This window comes from Mus musculus, chromosome 14, assembly GCF_000001635.26.
Source record: "Mus musculus strain C57BL/6J chromosome 14, GRCm38.p6 C57BL/6J".
Lineage (NCBI taxonomy): Eukaryota > Metazoa > Chordata > Mammalia > Rodentia > Muridae > Mus > Mus musculus.
Genome location: NC_000080.6, coordinates 70116620 through 70135376, shown reverse-complemented (window position 1 = coordinate 70135376; position 18757 = coordinate 70116620). Strand labels below are relative to the sequence as shown.

The 18757-nt window shown below is 51.8% G+C and overlaps 1 protein-coding gene across 7 annotated transcripts in view; it reads right to left on the bottom strand.

Moving 5' to 3' along the window:
• Bin3 (bridging integrator 3) overlaps positions 1-18757 on the bottom strand; it is a 37876-nt gene that overhangs the window by 2588 nt on the left and 16531 nt on the right. For 2 of the 7 annotated variants that reach the window (XM_006519330.3, NM_021328.4), the window contains exons 2-8: positions 16725-16773; positions 11496-11536; positions 11133-11194; positions 6391-6527; positions 5819-5859; positions 786-927; positions 507-641 (exon numbers count right to left, since the gene is read on the bottom strand). In XM_006519330.3, coding sequence (XP_006519393.1) covers positions 507-641; positions 786-927; positions 5819-5859; positions 6391-6527; positions 11133-11194; positions 11496-11536; positions 16725-16773 — 607 coding nt within the window. Of the gene's footprint in view, positions 1-506; positions 642-785; positions 928-5818; positions 5860-6382; positions 6528-11132; positions 11195-11334; positions 11537-16724; positions 16774-18757 lie in introns of those variants that run through there. The other 5 variants (XM_030247901.1, XM_006519332.4, XM_030247902.1 and 2 more) reach the window with 5 other exon arrangements.

The following is an 18757-nucleotide window of genomic DNA, read 5'->3' as shown; positions in this document are numbered from 1 at the left end:
GGTCTGCACTCCCATTTGTTCTCCACGAGGGGGCACTTCATATCTAGTGGCCAGCATTTCAGAGCCTATTCAGGACCCCTCCCTAGGAAACTGAAAGTTAAGACTCCTGTGGTCTCTGGCTAATGGAACTCTCCTATTGGGCTCACAAGCAGTCACTACTGGCCTCTCAAAGGATCTGCTCAGTCAAAGTGGTAGCTAAAGATGCAATCAGGGCTTTTCTTGCTTGCTTAATTAAGCAAGGGAGGAAGAACTCAAGGGGCGAAGAGTTAAACAAAAAGGAACCCTGTCTATCATAGGGTTGGGACTGAGTGGATTGCCAATGGAGGATACCCAACAGAAGTTCCAGTACAGTATCAGTGCCAGGCACCAGGGCTGACTAGGACAACACATGAACTTTCATAGAGCCTGGTGCAGGGAGGTGTTGCTGTCTGTGCAGAGCATGGCTATGTCTAACGGGAACTGGGTTCCTACAAAGATGATTCCCCAAGGGAAAAGCCTTGTCTCACCTGTGCCCGGATCAGGGACTCAAAGCTGGGTTGGAAATAGTCAAGTCGGCTGCCATAGAACCGCGGCATCTCATCCAGGAGTTGTTTATTCTTGGCCTCAAAGTCTTCCCGCACAGGACGTAGCTCTTCTCGGGCCTGGGGAACAAGACCTTGGAGTCAGGGCTGTCACTGAAGGGGGCAGGGTGGGTGGAAATAGCTAGTATCCTGGTTCCGCAGGTCCTGAAAGGAGGACCCCGTGGCAATGGTTGTTCCATTTAGCCTATTGCGTCTCCCCTGTACCTGGTGGAGCTTGGCCAGCACGGGGCCAGTCTTCTCCTTTTCCTCGTACTTCTCCACCTTGGCCTGCAGCCTCCCGTAGTCCTGCAAGGCCTGCTCCCGCCGCTTCACCGCCATGTTGAGGCTTGGGAATATGCTGCTGAACCTGTTGGGCACAGCCTGGTTGGAAACAGGCTTCTCATGTGGGGGTGTGTCCCAGTCACTACGTACTCAAACACATGTGCGACACACCTACTATGTGCCAGTCTCATAAGGCTCTGAGGCTTTGGGGCTTGTACAGGTGGGATGGCGTGGGGCACAGACAGTACTGAGAGCTCTCCCCAGACCCAGATGTTAGGCTGTGATTGCCGGTGCTCCCTGTCCTGCTGCGGAGCCTCAGCACGAGGTCAGCAGGGCTGGAATCCGACTGTATACACTAAAGACCAAATCAAACCAAACCAACAGGGGAAGGCAGGGCCACAGCCAGGGAGTGATGGTCTGGAAAGGGCTATGAGTATCCATGTTTGTCAACACCTTCTCTACTATGTCACAGTGCCACTGGCAGGAGACAAAAAAGAAAGATCCTGGCTAAGGGTTCCTTTACACCGTGAGGAAACACAAAGGGAATGGTTCTCCCATTAAAAGAACAAATGGAAAAAGCACGCTTTAGAAAGATGGTCCCAGCCGCTCCTACCTAACACAACTGAAAAGGAGTATGGTGTGACTACTCAGACGACTGGCCACGCAGAGCAGGCTGTGTTTGAAAAGTTTTGGCATTTGTGTGTAACCATCATCAAGGCTACCTTTCCCCCATGAAAGGCCATCCTATCTTGGACAGGCGCAGGGAAGAGCCACTTTTGAGGTGGGGGGCAGGCAAGAGTAAATGTTCTTCTTGACACAGATGAGGGGTGGAGGTGAGGTAACTCTACAAGCAGGTCTCTTGGGAGTGAGAAAATGGGGCAACTTCCTTGACTACAAAGCCATGAGGACGTGTTGTTGGCCTCATTGTTGGGCAAGACTTTCCTACCATACCATGCAGTGCCCACTGTACCAGCCAGGAGTTCTGACAGCCTGCTGTGATACAGACAAACAGCCAAGAGATTCAACGCCTCTGGACACTCGGGTGGACAGACATAGCTGGTGACCTAGGACCACAAGAGTCACCTTATTTAGGTGAGCCCAGAGAGCGTGACAAAGCAAGCTAACGGAAGTCAGGAACAAGCCAGTTGATGCCAGTCGGTGGCTGAGGCCAGCCTTTCCCATGCACCTGAGCTGAGAGAACATCTGAATGCTTAGGCTGTCTTCAGTAGGCTCACATATCACAGGAGGTGCGCTTCCCAACCTCTGCTTCTCATAGGATATGACCATAAATTTGGTACTGAAAAGCCTCAACAAGTCAGGGCCACCCTGATGGGAGTAATGAATATTCCTACTAGAGAAGAGAGAATATAAACGTGGCCAGGCAGCAGGTGAAATGTGCAAAATAGATGGGGGGACCAGGCACCACCAGGTCACACTGGGAGGAGCCAGTCACAATGCCAGTGTGAAGACAGCTGTACCAGTGATTCAGCTGCTCTGGAGCCCCTCTCCCTTCCTGGGCAGCTGGGCAGTGTGGCTCAAGGGAACAGGTGCCTCAAGCCCAGGAACCTACCATCCTGCCCCTCCCTCTATCCCAAGAGGACAAAGGACCCTAGCAGCTTGCCTGCTGTCAGAAGCCGCCTGCTTTTGGGGTGGCCTCAGGGCCAGGGTCAGAGAAAGAGAAAGAATGAGAGGCAGACAGGAGGTAGAGGTGGAGTACATTGGAATTCACCTATGGGGGGTGAGGGTGCATCACCAGGAACAAACCAGTACATGAAGGGTGTCTTGCAGGTGTGAAATGGCACCTTGGTGCAATGTTAGTTGGTCTTACATGCTAGTCTCAGCAAAACAGACCTCAGCTCATGGTCCTGGCCCCTTTCTATGGTTGTCATCTTTTAAGACCAAGTCACACCGACCAGGAACACTAATACTATTGTGACAGGGACAGTTCATGAAGGGCACAGTGCAAGTGCACATGGAAGGGCAGAGATGGGAGACCAAGTCTGCCACAGACCAGGGGTTACAGCCTTGGGGAGTGTGGTGTCTACACAGCACTACTTAATCAAGATCACTACCCTCTGCAGGTGCAACGGGCTCTGCTGCCCCGGCTAGTGGCTCCTGACTCTTGAGTACTCACAGGTCTTCCTTAGATCTCGTCTCCTACAGCAGTGCTTCTCAATCAAATTAAGATTTGATCAAGCTACGAGGATTGTCAGTAGCTCAGGCAACTGTAGTTGAATCGATAATAATGGGAAATGCGGGTAGCTTTGGACCTGGGACCGGGAGTCCCTGAGACAAGGGACAGGTGTCATGTTCTTTTCATCTGAGGGGGCTATTAATGTCACTCACAGGAAGAGTGCTTGTCTGTCCCAAGGTGATGGGGGAAGGAATTCCTGTTCATTTTCTTATTTTCAACGTCTCAGGCGTGGACAGGTCTTGCCAGGTACCTGATATCAGGATCCCCTCTCCATGGGGTCTAGCTAGGGTTGGGGTGCTGATGTGGAAGGTTAGGACTGGTAGAGGCTGGTCCTCTGTGTCTGGACTTTCCCCAGGTTCCTGCTGCCCTCCCGGACAAGGATGACACATGGGCCCAGCTCTCCTTAAAGAGCAAAGCTTGCAGTTTTTAACTGTCTTCTTCAAAGGCGCATGGTGAAAAAGTCCAATCCTCTGCGAGTCTCAGGTGTCCCTTGAGAAGTAGTGGTAAGAGGTGGGCGTCCTCTGCTCCCTGGCCCTGCTCAAATCATACATCCTCATACTCCATGCCCACTTAGTTCACCTAGCTCTGCTCTTAGGTACCAACTCTACCACACCAAGGAATCAGCTTGGCTTGCTTTCTACAGAGGAAATGGACACAGGCCAGCGTGGGTGGCTGGGACACTCCTGCTCAATATGGCAGCACGCACACCTGACCCACCTTCCCGAGTTCCAAGTCTCTAAGTGCTTAGATCTGATTCCCACTGATTTCCAGAGATGGGAGGTGGACCTAGGTCTACATCAGGGTTTTCAGGGCCCCCAACCTAGGAGGCACCCATTTCTTGACTGGCATAGGATTGAACACGAAGCTCACTCCCCAGGGAGATAAAGCGTGGGGTGAAGAGAGAGTGGGGAGGGAAAGAGGCCGGCTGGGAGGTGGGCTGGGAGCAGCCGGCCTGGTGGGGAATGCCTGCCATTCCTCATCTGTGCCCACACACCCGGGATCTTCCACCCACCAGGAAAGGGAAATTGAAAGCATCCCCATCCGACATGTGAACAACCAGGGACTGGGGGATTAGAGACCGAGCCCCCTTGGCAGGGGATACTGGGGGCGACAGGGTGGCCATGATCTTCATTAGAGGACAGGAAAGCTGCAGTTTCCTGTTTCCGGTGCTGGGGTCCCTGGGAGCTTCGCTCCTGGCACAAGGAAACAAGTGGGGAGGAGGGAACAGGCAGCGGTGGTTTCTGTGGTCATGGGGGGTTGTATGCTGGCTGTGGGTTGCAGAAGCCAGCCAGGCAGCCAGGCCTGAGGCTCATACAGAGGTCAGCGGATCCATGGCGGAGATGGTGGCCGCCCCCTCTGCCACGCCCCCACCTTCCTGGCAGGTGGTGGGCCACTAGCATGGTGGGAAGCAGCCGGGGTTTCTCTCCACTTGGCTGAAGAAGCCAGGGATCCGATTTCAATGCCGCCTCGTTGGTTGTGAAATCGAGAAGGTAGTCAACCCCCTAGTTCTCTGAGCTGGCAGTCCTGCCATATTCTGCCAGCTCTGGGTGCCTGAGGCTGCCTCTGGACCCCTGCATCTCAGGCACACCAGAGTTTTGTGTACAGAGGTACTTCCCTCTGAGATCCCTCCATCCAGCTCTGAGACCAGGCCAAATGAACAGCCCCTCTGCACTAAGGGCCCCATGTAGGGTCCCCTGGTTTGGAGATGAACTCTGACCAAGAGGCAGGGGTGTGAAATCCCAGGCTGCTGAGGCTGGGGTGGTGGGCATGGGTCAGGCCTGGCCTTATGGCAAGCCGCAGGTGGCTCTGAGTGTCCAGTGTTGGGGAGGAGCACTAAGAAAACTAGGAGGGCTTTTCCTAATCCCACCCCTGGATCTGAACAGGGAAAGGAATAACTCAGCACTCCCCGACACCCAAAGACTATAGGATCAGAAACTGCTTTCTTCATCTCCCTCCAGCTTGATCTGGCCTAATGATAATGAAGCAGAGGCTCACTGCCCAGGCCTGGCAAGGCAGCTGCCAGGGACCACCACGGCCGAGGTAATAAAGTGCAGCTGCTGGTGCAGAGCGGGAGCCTTTCTAGGTCAGAGCAGGCTGGGAGAGGCCAGGAGAGAGGAAGCACTCAAGAGCTTCAAGGCAAAGCTTGGACCAGCCTCCTCCCCTGGGGACCCACAAGACAAACCTGTCTGATCCTTGACCAGGGCCTGCAGGACCAAAAAAAAAAAAAAAAAAAAAAAAAGAGTCTCCCAGAATTCCTTGCTCTCACAGGTCATGAGTGAGGGGACCTTCACAAGCAGGATGAGGTGGTGGTGGTGGCGGTGGTGGCTGCTGCTCGCCCTTCCCCATGTGCGGCCACCCCCACGTTTCCAACACAAAGTGCTGCAGGCAGCTGCATCCCAGGCCGGCTGGGAGATGAAAGGCCTTGCTCATGTCTGTTGAGTGCTGGCCAGAATCTCTACAGTTGAAATCAGCCAGCACTGGGCCTCCTGGGGGCCCAACCAGAGGCAAAAGGGGAAGGGGCCAAACGACCACCAGGGCAGTGCCTGGCACCATAGAAATTAGCAGTTCCCTGTTCCTAGACTGTGCCTGGGCAGTGCTGGAGTCCTGGAACAACCAGGAGCCTCAGCCACGGGACAGGCTGTATGGCTGGTGTCCCTGTTGTTTCTTGTCATGGGAAGCTGTGGCCACACTGCTAGACATGGTCTTTGGCTTCCGAGTGGCTAGCTGACCTGCTGTCCCCACAAGTACTGTGAGGCCCACTGCCTTGGATGGCCTTACTCACTTTTTCAGAGGTTCAATCACTGTCTTTTGGATCTGGTTCACCTGTCAAAGGAAAGGTACAGATTCAGACTCTTCCTAGAAGAGGAGGTCCCACGTTCCTCACAGGCCACACTGCTAGACATGCTCCTTGACTTCCAAGTGGCTAGCTGATCTGCTGTCTCCTGAGAACTGGGGAAGAGGGGATGGGGCGGGACAGGCGGTATAGTATCCATATTCTGCTGCCAGAGGAGGCAGAGAGGCCAACCAGGAATCCCAAGGGCCACACCTAGGGCTGGGTCTAGTTTCAGGTTAACATATTTCCTATCAGTGCTATTGGCAAAGATTTGTTATAGCCTTGCTCAGTGTGAAAGGATGGATGGGTGGGCAGAGCTGCCCTGCAGAGCACAGCTGACATCTGTAAGCGCAGAGACAGGGGCGTCTGAGCAGGCTGGTTTGGGAAGAGATGGGCTTGAGGCTATCAGGCTTTAGAAGGTTGAAGCCCAGTACCACTTTCGACCTATGGTCACTGCATCTAGCTAGGTCCAAGGGGAAAGAGGTGAGGAGCATAGGCCACTGGCACCAAGACCTGGTCACCTTCTCCTGGTTGAAGGCATCCATCCGTTTCATGGCTGTGTCTAGGGCTGTCACCATGTGCAGAAAGTCCTGGTCCTGCTCACACAGTGGGTTGGACAGTAGGTCCTGGGATATCTTCACAGCAGATTTGGACATGGCTGTAAGAAGTTAAAGGCTCTGTGAGCTCCCAGAGGGACAGGGTTAAAGGTCTCCTTAATGTTCCTGACCTCAGCACCTCTGCCTATGCTATAGCTACCAGAACAGCGCAAAAAGCCCTATGACATGGTCCTGTGTTTCCCACAACTCCTACGAGTGCAGTGCTGAATCACTGGATAGCAAAACTCTTAGGCTGACCTAGGACCAGGAAGGTGGTAAGCTGCATGACATACTTCTGTTCCAAAGGTGCTAACTCCATCTTTCCAGAACACAAGAGCCTGTGTTGTAGGCGGGCTGTCTGCCCACCTGGGACTCTCTCTAGTCTACTGCATACTAGGGCTGGCCCACTTATCACACCTGGATGAAAGGTGAGTACTTGACGTGCTGTGGGCTCTCTGGGAGTCACAGACAGCACCAAGGAGAATGGAGGCCCAGTGGGAGCTTTTAGGTTCTTGATCTGGGGCTCATCTTTAGCATTCGATATTTGCTCACAGAAGAGAGCCTAGACAAGGACCTGGCTCAATATGGCACACGCCAGTTTCTGAACACATCTGGCTGAGTATCAGAGCAGAAGACCAGTTTTGCACATGATCTTAGCCAAAAAGGCTGAGAAGCAGTACAAGACAGATGTTTTTGTTCTTGTTGTTCTGGTTGTTTTAAACGCCACTGGGCACTGTAGTCCAGGCTGGCCTTGCTATGTGGCCCAGATGGCCTCCAGTCTGCAGTGGTCTTCTGTCCCAGCCTCCTCAGTGGTGGCATTACAGCATGCACTGCCACACTTGGCTAGGATTTATTTTGTTGGTTATTACTTGAGTGTCACAGCATTTAAGGTGCTATTGATTTTAAGGCACATTGTTACTGTATAAACCACTGAGGAAGAAAAAAAAAATGCTGACCATTAAACCATCACATTAGCCAGTGTGACAGAGCTGTGGCTGCAAGGACACTAACTTGAAAACGTGTCTTAGAATGGATGCAGGGAGACCCACCTCCAGCTGATTACAGCGGGGGGGGGGGGGGGGGAGGGAGGGGGGGGGCTTCCTTGCCAGCCCAGGAGCGGAACAGACAGCTTCAGAGAAGGGCCTTGTGGGAGAGGGGAAGCCCAGGCCCCACTAGAGGTCCCCACCATGGTAGGGGGTTACAGTTAGCAAGCAAAGAAAGCCTACTGTGTGAGAGGACCACAAAGGTGGTCCTCTCAGAAACAGTTCTGAGAGGATTACAGACAACCTAAGTCAAAACAATATAAAAGTCTACACAGAACTGCAAACATGTCTGAAGAATGCCTTCTATTATTATTCTTTCCCCAGTATTTAAAGAGAAACAAAACAAAACAACAAAACAAAACAGCCAAAAAAAAAAAAAACCCAAAAAACAAAACAAAATAAAAAAACCAAAACCTTACCTAAGTCACTGACTAGTGGAAGGCTTTCTTCCCACCTATCCTAACACCCTCACATTCTTGGGCCTCTTCCTGCTGGAAGCACACAAGGTCAAGGTGCTGCACTTACCTGGGCCACTTTCCTGGGCACAGCCAGGTCTGAAGTACAATGTATCGCACCACCCTGGGTCCTAGCCCCAGCCTTTCTGCCCTGCAGGGACTGTGTGGTGAGTCCATGGCCCACATGGCCTACTACCCAGAACTGGCAGTCTTTAAACTTGGGGAAACTAAGGATCTTGGATCTCCCCGTGTGTTTCTGAGGTTCTCAATACAGTTTCCAGATGAACCCCCAAAGCCTTCAGAAACTGCACTCTGAAAACTCCCGAAGTCATTTCACTGAATAGAAGATCCTCCTTTCAGAGCATCAGGGAGGGTTTTAGGGAGGTTCCTGTCCTGGAAACCTGGGACAATCTGAGATCAGAAAAGGCATAGTTCACTTTCCTCCACTGATGGGTCAGTGGCTCTCAGCATGTTCCTAGTCCCACTGTTCCAGTGTCACAATGTGTCACAGACATTCCAGGCCTTGTTCTGGACCTCAGAGTACTAAGTCAGGCTTGGTATCACTAGTCCTCTAGCAACCCTGCTGTTACCCACGAGCCTGACCCTGAGTGCACAAACTGTGTGCATTGCTAGAGGGGCTGCCCTTCAGACACGTGCTCTGTTCCTTGATCTGGACCCAGTGGTCCTAGGCTTCAATAGTCACCCTCGGTCCAGATTTTACTGCTGGACAATAAACTTCTCATTATGAAACAAAATCCTGCACTCCATTCCCATTGATATCACAGCTACCGGGAGAGCAGGTCCCAGTGACTCCCCGGATGAAAGACAGTGGGGAGCGATGCAAAGGCCTTCCATGAAAGTCAGACCTGAAAGTCATTTAACAGATCAGTTCTCAAACCTGATCCCTGGCTCAGGACATGCCTACTCTGCAGACAGGAGGGGCCAGAAGTGAGGTGGAAGTCATGTTCAGACTCTCCCATATCCTTGGGGTTGCCAGGGAAGCTCAGCGGTTCAGGATGGTTTTCTGAACACTGGACGGTGGGTCCACCAGGCCTTTGGCAGCAGCTGCTTCCTGGGAAGGCATTTCTCTTTCTGATCAGAAGCTGTTCAAACTGTCCACTGAATGGAAAAGGTGTAATTAACCAGCCAAGTACTAGTACCTGGCAAAATATGGGGCAACTCCAAGTCTGTGGGCCCTATTCACTGCATGGCAAGTGGAATCGTAATAGACTCCCAAACCACCTTGTGCTGCCCGTCAGCCTATGACCTTTCAGATGGCATCTGGATACAATGGTGCGACCCACAGTGGGATTCTGCTTCTTGGGACAGCTGGCCAAACAATGAGACAGGCCTGCTTACTGCAATGAGGACTCTCTTGGCTGCTTTCTAGCTTGGAATAACCAGGAAACCAGGCAAGGCACAGGCAGGTGGGCTGGGAAGATGGCTCTGGTTAAGAACACTTGCTGCTCTTCCAGAGGAGCCAAGCCTAAAATAAAGTGGCTTTATAAAGCACCCATATAAAGTGGCCCACACTTGCCTATAACTCCAGCTCCAGGGGATCTGATGCTTTCTTCTGGCCTCCGTGGGTACCTGCACTCATGTGTGTACATACTCACATGAACTCACGCATAATTTACCAAATAAAGAAAAAGGACGGCTTAAAAACAAAACCAAAAAACCCTTCTGCCCCAAGACAGGTGACTGACAAGGTGAACCCCTCCTTTTAAAGACAGACATTTCACATGCTCTGCCATCTTGAATTCAGAACATATGCAGGAGGCGGGATTTCTCTGAGGCTGTACACACACCATGGCCACCACAGACATCATTATGTGGAGTGGCTGAAGGAACCAAGGATGAGCCCTCAATCCTACTCTGCCTTTGGGCCAGTGAGCACAGCCACTGGGCAAAGGCCAAATTCTACCTCAGGGCCTTTGCTGAAGTGTCCTCCAGGCTCATCTACAGAGAGCACCCCCTTATCCCTTCAGGTACCGGGGCACCTCCAGAGAGTGGCCCCCTTGTTCACCCCACTTCCATTAGCCTCCATCCCTTTGTGTTCCTTCATTGCGCTGGGCTTTGCATGGTGCTATAGTACACGTGTCCTGACTTCTTACATGCCCTCGCTTGCAGGATGGAAGCTCCTGTCCTGGCTGACTACTGAGTCCCTAGCACTGAGATGTGTGCCTGGAACAGGCTGCTTCTTAACCAGCCTTTGTCAAATGAGAGACGGTGGTTCGCCCTGGTCAACCCTGTCTCTCTCAAGTCCCTATTATAAAGTGACACGCAGATACAGCCCTCTCTCTGGAATCTATGGAGAAGCTGTTGAGGTTCATTCGGCGGGAGCCTTGGTGTGGCCACTTCTGCTGCGGATGTTGGTTGTTAGGACTGCTGCTCTTAACACAAGCATGCTGGCGACCATGCTGCTCTCAGGCTTTACACCAACATACAACTTTACCATCACAGCAAGCCGCAGGGCTGAAGGCCAGCAAAAGCGGGTACTTTTCAGACAAAGCACAGTGAGGTTAAAGGGCAGTGTTGGGTGAGAGACTGTAGTGCTTGGTGGGGACAGTATGGGAACGTTCTCTTCTGATCTCTGTCACTCAGTGACACAGCCTTTTGCTGCTCCCTAACCTGAGCTGCCTCAATCATTGGGCCCCTGGGCCTAGTTCTTCCTGAACAAGTATCTTCAGTCAAGAGCCCTCCTCAGCCCTGGCTTTGCTGGCACCTGCGGGCTCCTCAGCACTGTGTCCTCAGTAATGACAGAATGAGCTGAGGTTTTCCAGGGTCTACTGTAGCTGACTTTCCTGCTCAGCCGCACGGCCCCTTCAGCTGCTGTTGCCATGGGAAGGCCATGCCCGGAAGGCCATATTGTCTTTTTCTCTGACCCTGACCCTAATGCAAAAAAAGGCCCTTGCAGCAGAGGCTTGTGCTGGCTGCAGCACTACCCTGACAGGAACCCGGGAGCACCTGCTTTCCTGCCTGACTAAGCTGGAGAGGGGCAGGACCCTGTGGGAGGTGGTGATCCGATCAGAGAGAAACGATCCAGGCCTCCTTTCAGGGAGTTTGGTGTTTCCTGAGCACAGTGACTTCTGAGTTAGCCCTTGAGGGTCTGAGGAACAGAGCACCCTATGTCTCCTACTACCTCGATGGGCACGGGGAGGCCACTCACCCAGGTCGGCATCGGTGCTTTTCTTCATGTCCTTCTGCAGGCGTTTAGTTTGCTCTTCCAGCCTGAAAATGAGGGGGGATGGAAACTCACCCTCCAGCACTCAGGCCTCAGGGAGGCCCAGACCTCCATGCCACGTCAGGCTCTGCAGGAGGCCGACCACCCAGAGACTGCAGTAATGGCCTTCCTATCTATGGCCAGTCACCTGTTAGAGCTGTCTGCAGTTCCTAACTGTAAATGGACAGAGGGCACAGGAAAGGCTCCCTGCCTGAGCCTGAGCTGGCCAGGAGGAGGCAGAGCAGGGACCGAGACCTGGCAGGAAGCACGCACCCCACCTATCTCCCCCTCCTGGAGTTTGACACTCACTGCTGCAGTTTTCCATACTCCCTTTCAAAGTCTCTCTCCACCTGTAAGGCAAGCGATAGCTCAGTCAGTGGGGCAATGACAACACAGTGGAAAAAATCTCCCCGCTGACTGAAACTCGCTCCACACCCTCCCCCAGCCTGCAGCAACAGTGCTGTCCAGTCCCTACACGCTCCAACAGATTGTTAACAACAGTGTCCCTGTGTTCCCAAACTAATGAAGTGTTTGACTTAGGGAGAAGGCCTCTCCTCCCAGAGGGGCCAACCAGGCAAGTTGGCAAGTCTATGCGATGGTGCTTCAGCTCTGTCATTACAGAATGAGGCACTGCTTAGTGCCTTTCTGGTGGCAGACAAGGTGACCTGACAGGACTGGATCCCCCCTAGGAGTTAGCTGGACATGAAGGAAGAGGCGGGTCTGAAGTAGGAGGGTTCTGCCATGTGCTGGCCGTGAGGCCTGAGCCAGCGACATCCTTTCTTAGCCATAGCTTCCTCACAGGCCCTATTTGTCTGCTGTGGGGTCTGTGGTACATCAAAAAAGATCTTGTGTAGGATAGGATATCAGGTGGGAGCTTGCTTTAGAATGAAGGGTTCCTGCACCCGAGCCTTCAAGCTGTGCACTTCTAGGGCCATTCAACATGGGGCCTGCATGCAAGTATAGCTATGGATATAATGAAACAAAAAATTATAAGCTTATGAAATCATGAAATATTTTTGTATTAAAAATGAATTTATTATTACTATCATTATTGTGTTTATGATGTATATGCAGGGCAGGCATGTTGTATCCATGGAGGGCAGAGGACAGCTTTCAGGTATTCAGTCTGCTGTGGGTTTGGTGATCACAGGTTGTGAAGCCTGTATAGAAAGTGCTCTTACCCACCAAACCATCGTACCGGCCTGCACTATTTTAGGGGAGGGGGGAAGCAGTAACTTAATTGTGTGTTCTTGAAAGTGAACGCTGGAGATGATAGTGCCATCTTCGAAAGGTTGGACTAGCCTAGTTATTCCTCCAGCACGTGGTGCAGGAAGGCAGTCGAAAGGAGTGAACAGAGGCAGGGAGAGCGAGCTCTCACATTAACAGCTTCTAGTATCTTTGAGCAGAGTGATTTCCCTTGGTCATTGCTCCTTAAGGGAAGGGAACAATGGCCAGGTACCCAGCCCACAATGGTGATTATAGAGTGTACATTCATGTTCCTTTCCTGCTTGCTGGGTTCTGGAGGGCCACAGCAGCCTGGAGATGCAGACAGGGATGCAGAGGGCAGCAGCCAGAACTACTTAGGAAATGGCAGCCATGTGAGCCCAGATGTGACTAAGTATGGAACTTCATGCTAGGCAGTGCCATCGTGCTATGGCCTTCATAACCCAGAAGATGTGGCTGCTGAGTATCTTATTTTTCTTCATATTAGCATTTATTTCCAAAAGGACAAAAGGAAAACTAAGCATTTCTTGGCTCAACTCAAACTCTCCTGGAGACACACCTATGTGCTTGCTCTTCTGGGGCGGTGGGGGCCGAGCCCCTGAGCCCCTGTGCTGCTGCCTTTGTCTTCCAGCCTTCTCTTTTGCAATGCCTGAGTGTGCTGCTGTGTGTGGGATGTCAGAGAGCACCTGGTCTGCCTGGCTGGGGACTGCTTGGACTTGTACAGAGGGGCCTTGGAGCTCCCAGCCAGGTAGAGTTCCTGGGGGGGGGGCTGGGGGGGCTGGGGGGGGGAGGAGAAGCTCAGTCTCATCCTGGGGTGGGCACATGCTCCTGCTTGATGCTCCTCAAGGCTGTCTCACAGGAAACACCACCTCCCCTGCTTCCAGGAGCCATGGTCAAGGGTCCCACATCGTTCCCCCCAGGAGACAGAGCTACTTTCGGGTAGGACCAGAATTCCAGGCCCTCAGATGATGGCTGATAGAATAAAGAGACCCATTGAAGGCACATTCCAAGGTACATGTCTTCTGAGGGAAAGGGCTAAGTGGAAAAGATCTGAACATTTCTGAATGCTTGATGCCTTTGCCAAAAGGCAACTGGAGGCCAGTCAACAATGCAAGTGTAAACACATGTGCGCACACTGTCAGGGGACTGGGCTGGGCCAGGCTGCTGGAGGCAGCAATGGGAAGAATTAAGGCCCAGAGGAAGCTCCCTACATTCTCCTGGGCCCAGGGTGCAAGGGCAATGCCCAGGCCAGTCTGTCCCGCGTGAGCTCAGCACTTGCCAAGTGAGTGAACAAGATGAGTTCCTTCCAAACCCAAATTCCTGGGAAAGGGAAAAGGAGGCCGCAGGCAGGGCTGGGGCTCTGATGCCAGGGCTAAGGTGTCAGGTCAAAGTGAGGCAGAGAAGGCACTGAGAGCCACCATGCAAGGGTGGACTGCACCTCCCCTTCACTATGCTCCAGGGCTGAATAGGACTAGAGAAGCCAGTCTGACATTTACTTCTGTTGGAGAGGCTCAACATGGCCACTTGTCTGCCTTGGTTTTGTAAGGACCCTACCTAGTTAGGAACCTAGGCTTTTGTTTCCTATGTACACAAGACCTAGGGAATCCTTGCTTGGAGGACATGGGAAACTGTGTGTGTGTATGTACATGTGATATATAAGCAACTGCATGTGGTATGTGTATACACATGTGTGGCAAGTATGTATATATGTGTGTGTCTGTGTGTGTGTGTATGTATATGTATGTGTGTGTGTCTGTTATGTGATATGATGTGTGTTTCTATGTCTATGTCTGTGTTCTCTCTTCATGTTAAGATGCTCTGAGGCTCCAGAGAGAACTGACAAAAGTTGAGTCCAGAGGTGGAAGCTGCGGTCCTGGTCTCAGAGCCAATGATCAGCCCTGCAGAGAACATGCCATTCCTGCTACAGCCTCAACAATCACGGATTGCATGTTGGTAAACTGAGCACAGGCAAGCAGTAAGAGCAAAGACAATGTTTTCTTTGTGGCTGGAAGCTGGGCACCCTGAGCCAAAAACCTGAAAATTCATGAACATTTATTTCTTCCCATGACAGGGCTGCCATGACTTCCAATAACCTGGGCAGCCGCATCCACTCCTATCCCAAAGTGTGTCAGCAGTGTCCGGGGACAGCTGCCAGAGATCTGGAGACATCTGCACAGCCCAAGCCTGTGTTAGGGGTAGAGAGGTGAGCAAGACTCCATCCAGAAAAGCCAGGGTCCTGCTACCTATGCTTAAACAACCCCAAGGAACTGACGGAAACAGGTTGTGCAGACAAAAACTCCATTCTAAGCCACCCCTCAGCTTTGACTGCTGGTGAAAGATCAAAGGCCTAGCCTACAACTCCATTGTACTGGGGGATGGAGCTGCTGGGACAAGCTGAGCCCTTGATGGCTTTGGAGGAAGCCAAGCCAGCTGTCAATGAGGGCTTCTTATAGAGCAGACATGGACTAAGTGCCCGATCTGTGCTGGTTTGGGTGAGACTCTTCATTCGTGTGACATAGGTACTAGGGTTATTCTTACCTTACACATGGGAAAACTAAGGCTTGAAGAGGCTAAGGCACGGGCCAAAAGTCTCAGATCCCAGAGGCAGAGCCAGGCAGGAGTTCAGGAAGTCGGTCTCTTACCTGGCTCCCTAACACTTACTGCATATTTGCCCAATGTGGGGGGAAGGGACATCACAGACTAAAGGATGACAAGTCTCTAGCAAGGAATTAGACGGGCGTGTAGGGAGGGGAGAAGGGAAGCTCTGAGGCAGGGTGGGGGGTGTGGGAAGATTTGATTTTCCCTGGAAGTCTTTGCAATTCCTCAAAGTAAAGGATCTAGGATCCCCTACCATGTGGACTGAGACCCCTGGAACCATAAGCCAAAATAAATAATTCCTTCTCTAAAAAAGTACCCCCGGGAACCAAGACCTTTCCACCAACAGACTCTGGCAAGGAGCTGGAAAGTGCACTGTAGCCCGTCCTGTTCTGTGGGATCAAAGCCCCATCGATGAAAGATGAAAGTCTTGGTGGAGGGAGGGATTTCTGTCTTCTTGTTTGTGGTTGTGAACAAAGGGGGAGAAAGACCCTTTTCAAAACCACTTTTCTTTGGATCTTCCGAGATTACTCTCTGGAGGCTTAAAGCCACACCCTCCCACTTCTTGGAGCCCAGAATTTGTAGACCCAGACTTTCTGAGTCTTAGCAGAGAGGCTCCACAGATGGTCAGCTGTGGAGGCGACACTGAGTCTGTTACAACCTGCCATTGCATGAGGCCGAGGGCGACTCTTTTAAGTTGAGCCCAGCTTTTTTCCTGTGACCTAACTTTGGACTTCCTGAAGATGGAGACATTGGTCAGATGTGCTGAACTTCCTGCCAAGCCAAAACAGGATCTTCCCTCTAGCTCCGGTGGCTGAGCCAAGGAGAGAAGCGGGGAGACTAGGACCTCAGAGGATGGACACAGGGGCCTCTACTGCATGGGCAGTGCTGGGACCTGAGCTGTCATCACGGAGTTTGGTCTCCACATGTAGGATCACTCCTGTTCAAACCCGAAGCCTCGTTTGTGTGTGAGGAGCTGAGGAGGTCACTCTAGACAGACAGGGCTACAGAGTGGGAACAGTGCAAAGCAAAGCAGACGGAGTGAGCAGGGCCACAGACCAAGTGCTAACTCCAGCTCTCCAGGAGAGGACTGTCAGATCTAACAATGTCTCCACCACGCTATGGAAAAACCAGATGGTGAGGGCAGACGAGGTCCATGGGCTTCCAGCTCTAATGGGATCTGTGGCTCTTCCTTTCCCACTTCAGACATAAAACAGCAATAAATATCATGGGTTCAAAGGGATTACCACTGCAAAACAACAAGAAGTAGGCTACCTGGAGAACCTGCCTGGTCTTTTATGCTGTTGAGGTAGCCAGAAAGAAAGGCCTTTGGCACTGTTGAGGTGTGTGTGCAAGGGGAAGTGTGTATTATGCCTATGCTCCAGAGCTCTCCCAGGACAGGGTGCTTGGGTGGCGAGGATCTACAGCTGTCCAAAGTTGGGGAAACAACCAACAGGACCCAGGACAGGAGGCCCCTGTGACCTCAGGTTCCACAACCAATGACTGGGAACATGGCTCAGGGTTCTGACCCTCCAGCCCCACATGTGCACTTTCAATGCTCGGGTTCTGCCCTGGGAGGGCAGCTCACCAACAGAGCATTTGTCTAGTATGCACAACGCATGTTCAATCTCCAGTACCGAGAGGAAAGACCGGAAGGCGGAGGTTCCACGCACAGGTCATGTGGGGTACAGTTGAGTCTCAGGGCATAAGGTTACTCACTGTTTTGGAAACAATCTGCTTCTTGGGCTGCCCGATCTTAAATGGAATCCTGTAAGAGGAAGAGACAGAGAGATGATGTGAGACATGGGGTAGGCTGGGCTGGAGGAATGGATGCACACAGGGGATCAGCACTTGGCCCCCTAGTCCTCATGGTCTGAGCACATGTGATCCAATAGCACCCAGCTGTGTTCTGGGACAGATCATGTGCCATGCAGGCTCCTGGTCACTCCTGCCTGCCGAAAACATCATTCCTATGAACGGTGTCACTTAAACACATGGGAAAAGTGGGGGAAGGGAGACACCTTGAGAATCTTGTTTGAGGAAATACTAAGTGTGAAACATGCCTCCCTATTCTTTTTTTTTTTTTTTTTTTTTTTTAAAGATTTATTTATTTATTATATGTAAGTACACTGTAGCTGTCTTCAGACATTCCAGAAGAGGGAGTCAGATCTCATTACAGATGGTTGTGAGCCACCATGTGGTTGCTGGGATTTGAACTCTGGACCTTCGGAAGAGCAGTCGGGTGCTCTTACCCACTGAGCCATCTCACCAGCCCTATGCCTCCCTATTCTTAAAGACACATCCTTGAAAAAGCCCACAACATCCCTCATCCTCTATAAGAGAAGGTACTCAGTTTCCCCATAGGGGCTACAACGTATCTTGTGAGGTTTCTGGGCATGCTAACAGGAGATGACATACTAAGAAACATTTATGACTAGTTAAAAACAGATGAGATCAAAAGTGGCTTACTTGGTAAAGAATCTGCCTACGCCTGCCTTGAACTTGCTAAGACGCTGCTTACCAGGTTCCCATGCTCATCTAGAAGTAGGTAGACCTAACAAGATCTTGGGGGTAGGGCTCAGAAGGGGAGCCATAGCCCAGCTTCCACCTACTTTAGCAGGATACCCTAAGGCCCAAGAGGCTGCTTGAACCCTTTCCGGCTCTCAGGAGTGAGTGGATTGACACAGGCAACTGAAAGATGTCTTTGAGGTCCTGACAACATGGACCCTGTTGTTGGCCAGGGGTGGACATTTAACATGGTTCATACCAGTGGTAACAGAAGTGGTAATGTGTCTCCCCTACCTTTCCTGTCTCCACATGGGAAGTGAATCTAGGGGCCAGCTCCGGGAAGAAGTCCAAAGCAGCCCCTCTGACAGACCAATGTGCCAGTGCTGTTATCACCAACTCTTAGGCTCCACTCCCATCCTTCCCTTTAGCCATTCTCCCACACCCGCCTCCACCTGGCCCAAGCTGACCAACACTGTGCTAACCCCAACAGTATAATTAACCACCGATAATAACCCCCAGACAGCGATCTGGTTGAGGGGATGGGCTGGCCTGAGTCACGGTGGTTTAAATTTAATTTCTGGAGGACATCCTGTTTATTGTTAACCCAGCCCCATAATTTGGGAGAGTTAACCATTTGAGGGCTTGCTGAAAACAAACTGTCTTGAGTTGTATCACCATCAGATGGGGAAAGGTATGCTGTGAAACTGGAAAGGGGAGAGGAGAGAAAGTTGTTGCTTCTTTCTCAGGCCTGAAGAGGAAAAGGCCCAGGGGAGCTGGGTTTCTGTCCCAGTCCCCATATGCTTTCCCTAAGACTGGAGACTGGTATCGATGACTGATGAACGTGAACCCCCGAGGAACACTCTGGAGACAGCTGATGTCCTGAGGCCACGCATCACTCGGGTTCTCTGGGAAGGAAGCTGTAGTGGGACAAGCTCTAACCAGGAAGCAGACCCAGTCTCTGCCTCACTGGTTTGGCCATTCATTGAAAAAGCAAGTCTCTCTGAAACTCAGTTTCTTCAACTATGAAGCCAGTGGGATGAGATGCCCTCTTGCTCACCTACAAAAAATGTATACCCCAAGAATGTGGCTGAGGATCCATTATAATCCTCAGAGCGGTCTCAGTTTGGAATGACAGACTTTAGCCAAGGAAGTTGGCGGATGGTGCCTATGGAGCCACGGCCTTGCTAAAGTTCAGCTTGGAATCACAGGCCTTTCAGAGCAGCCCGGCCTGAGGGAATGTTTTG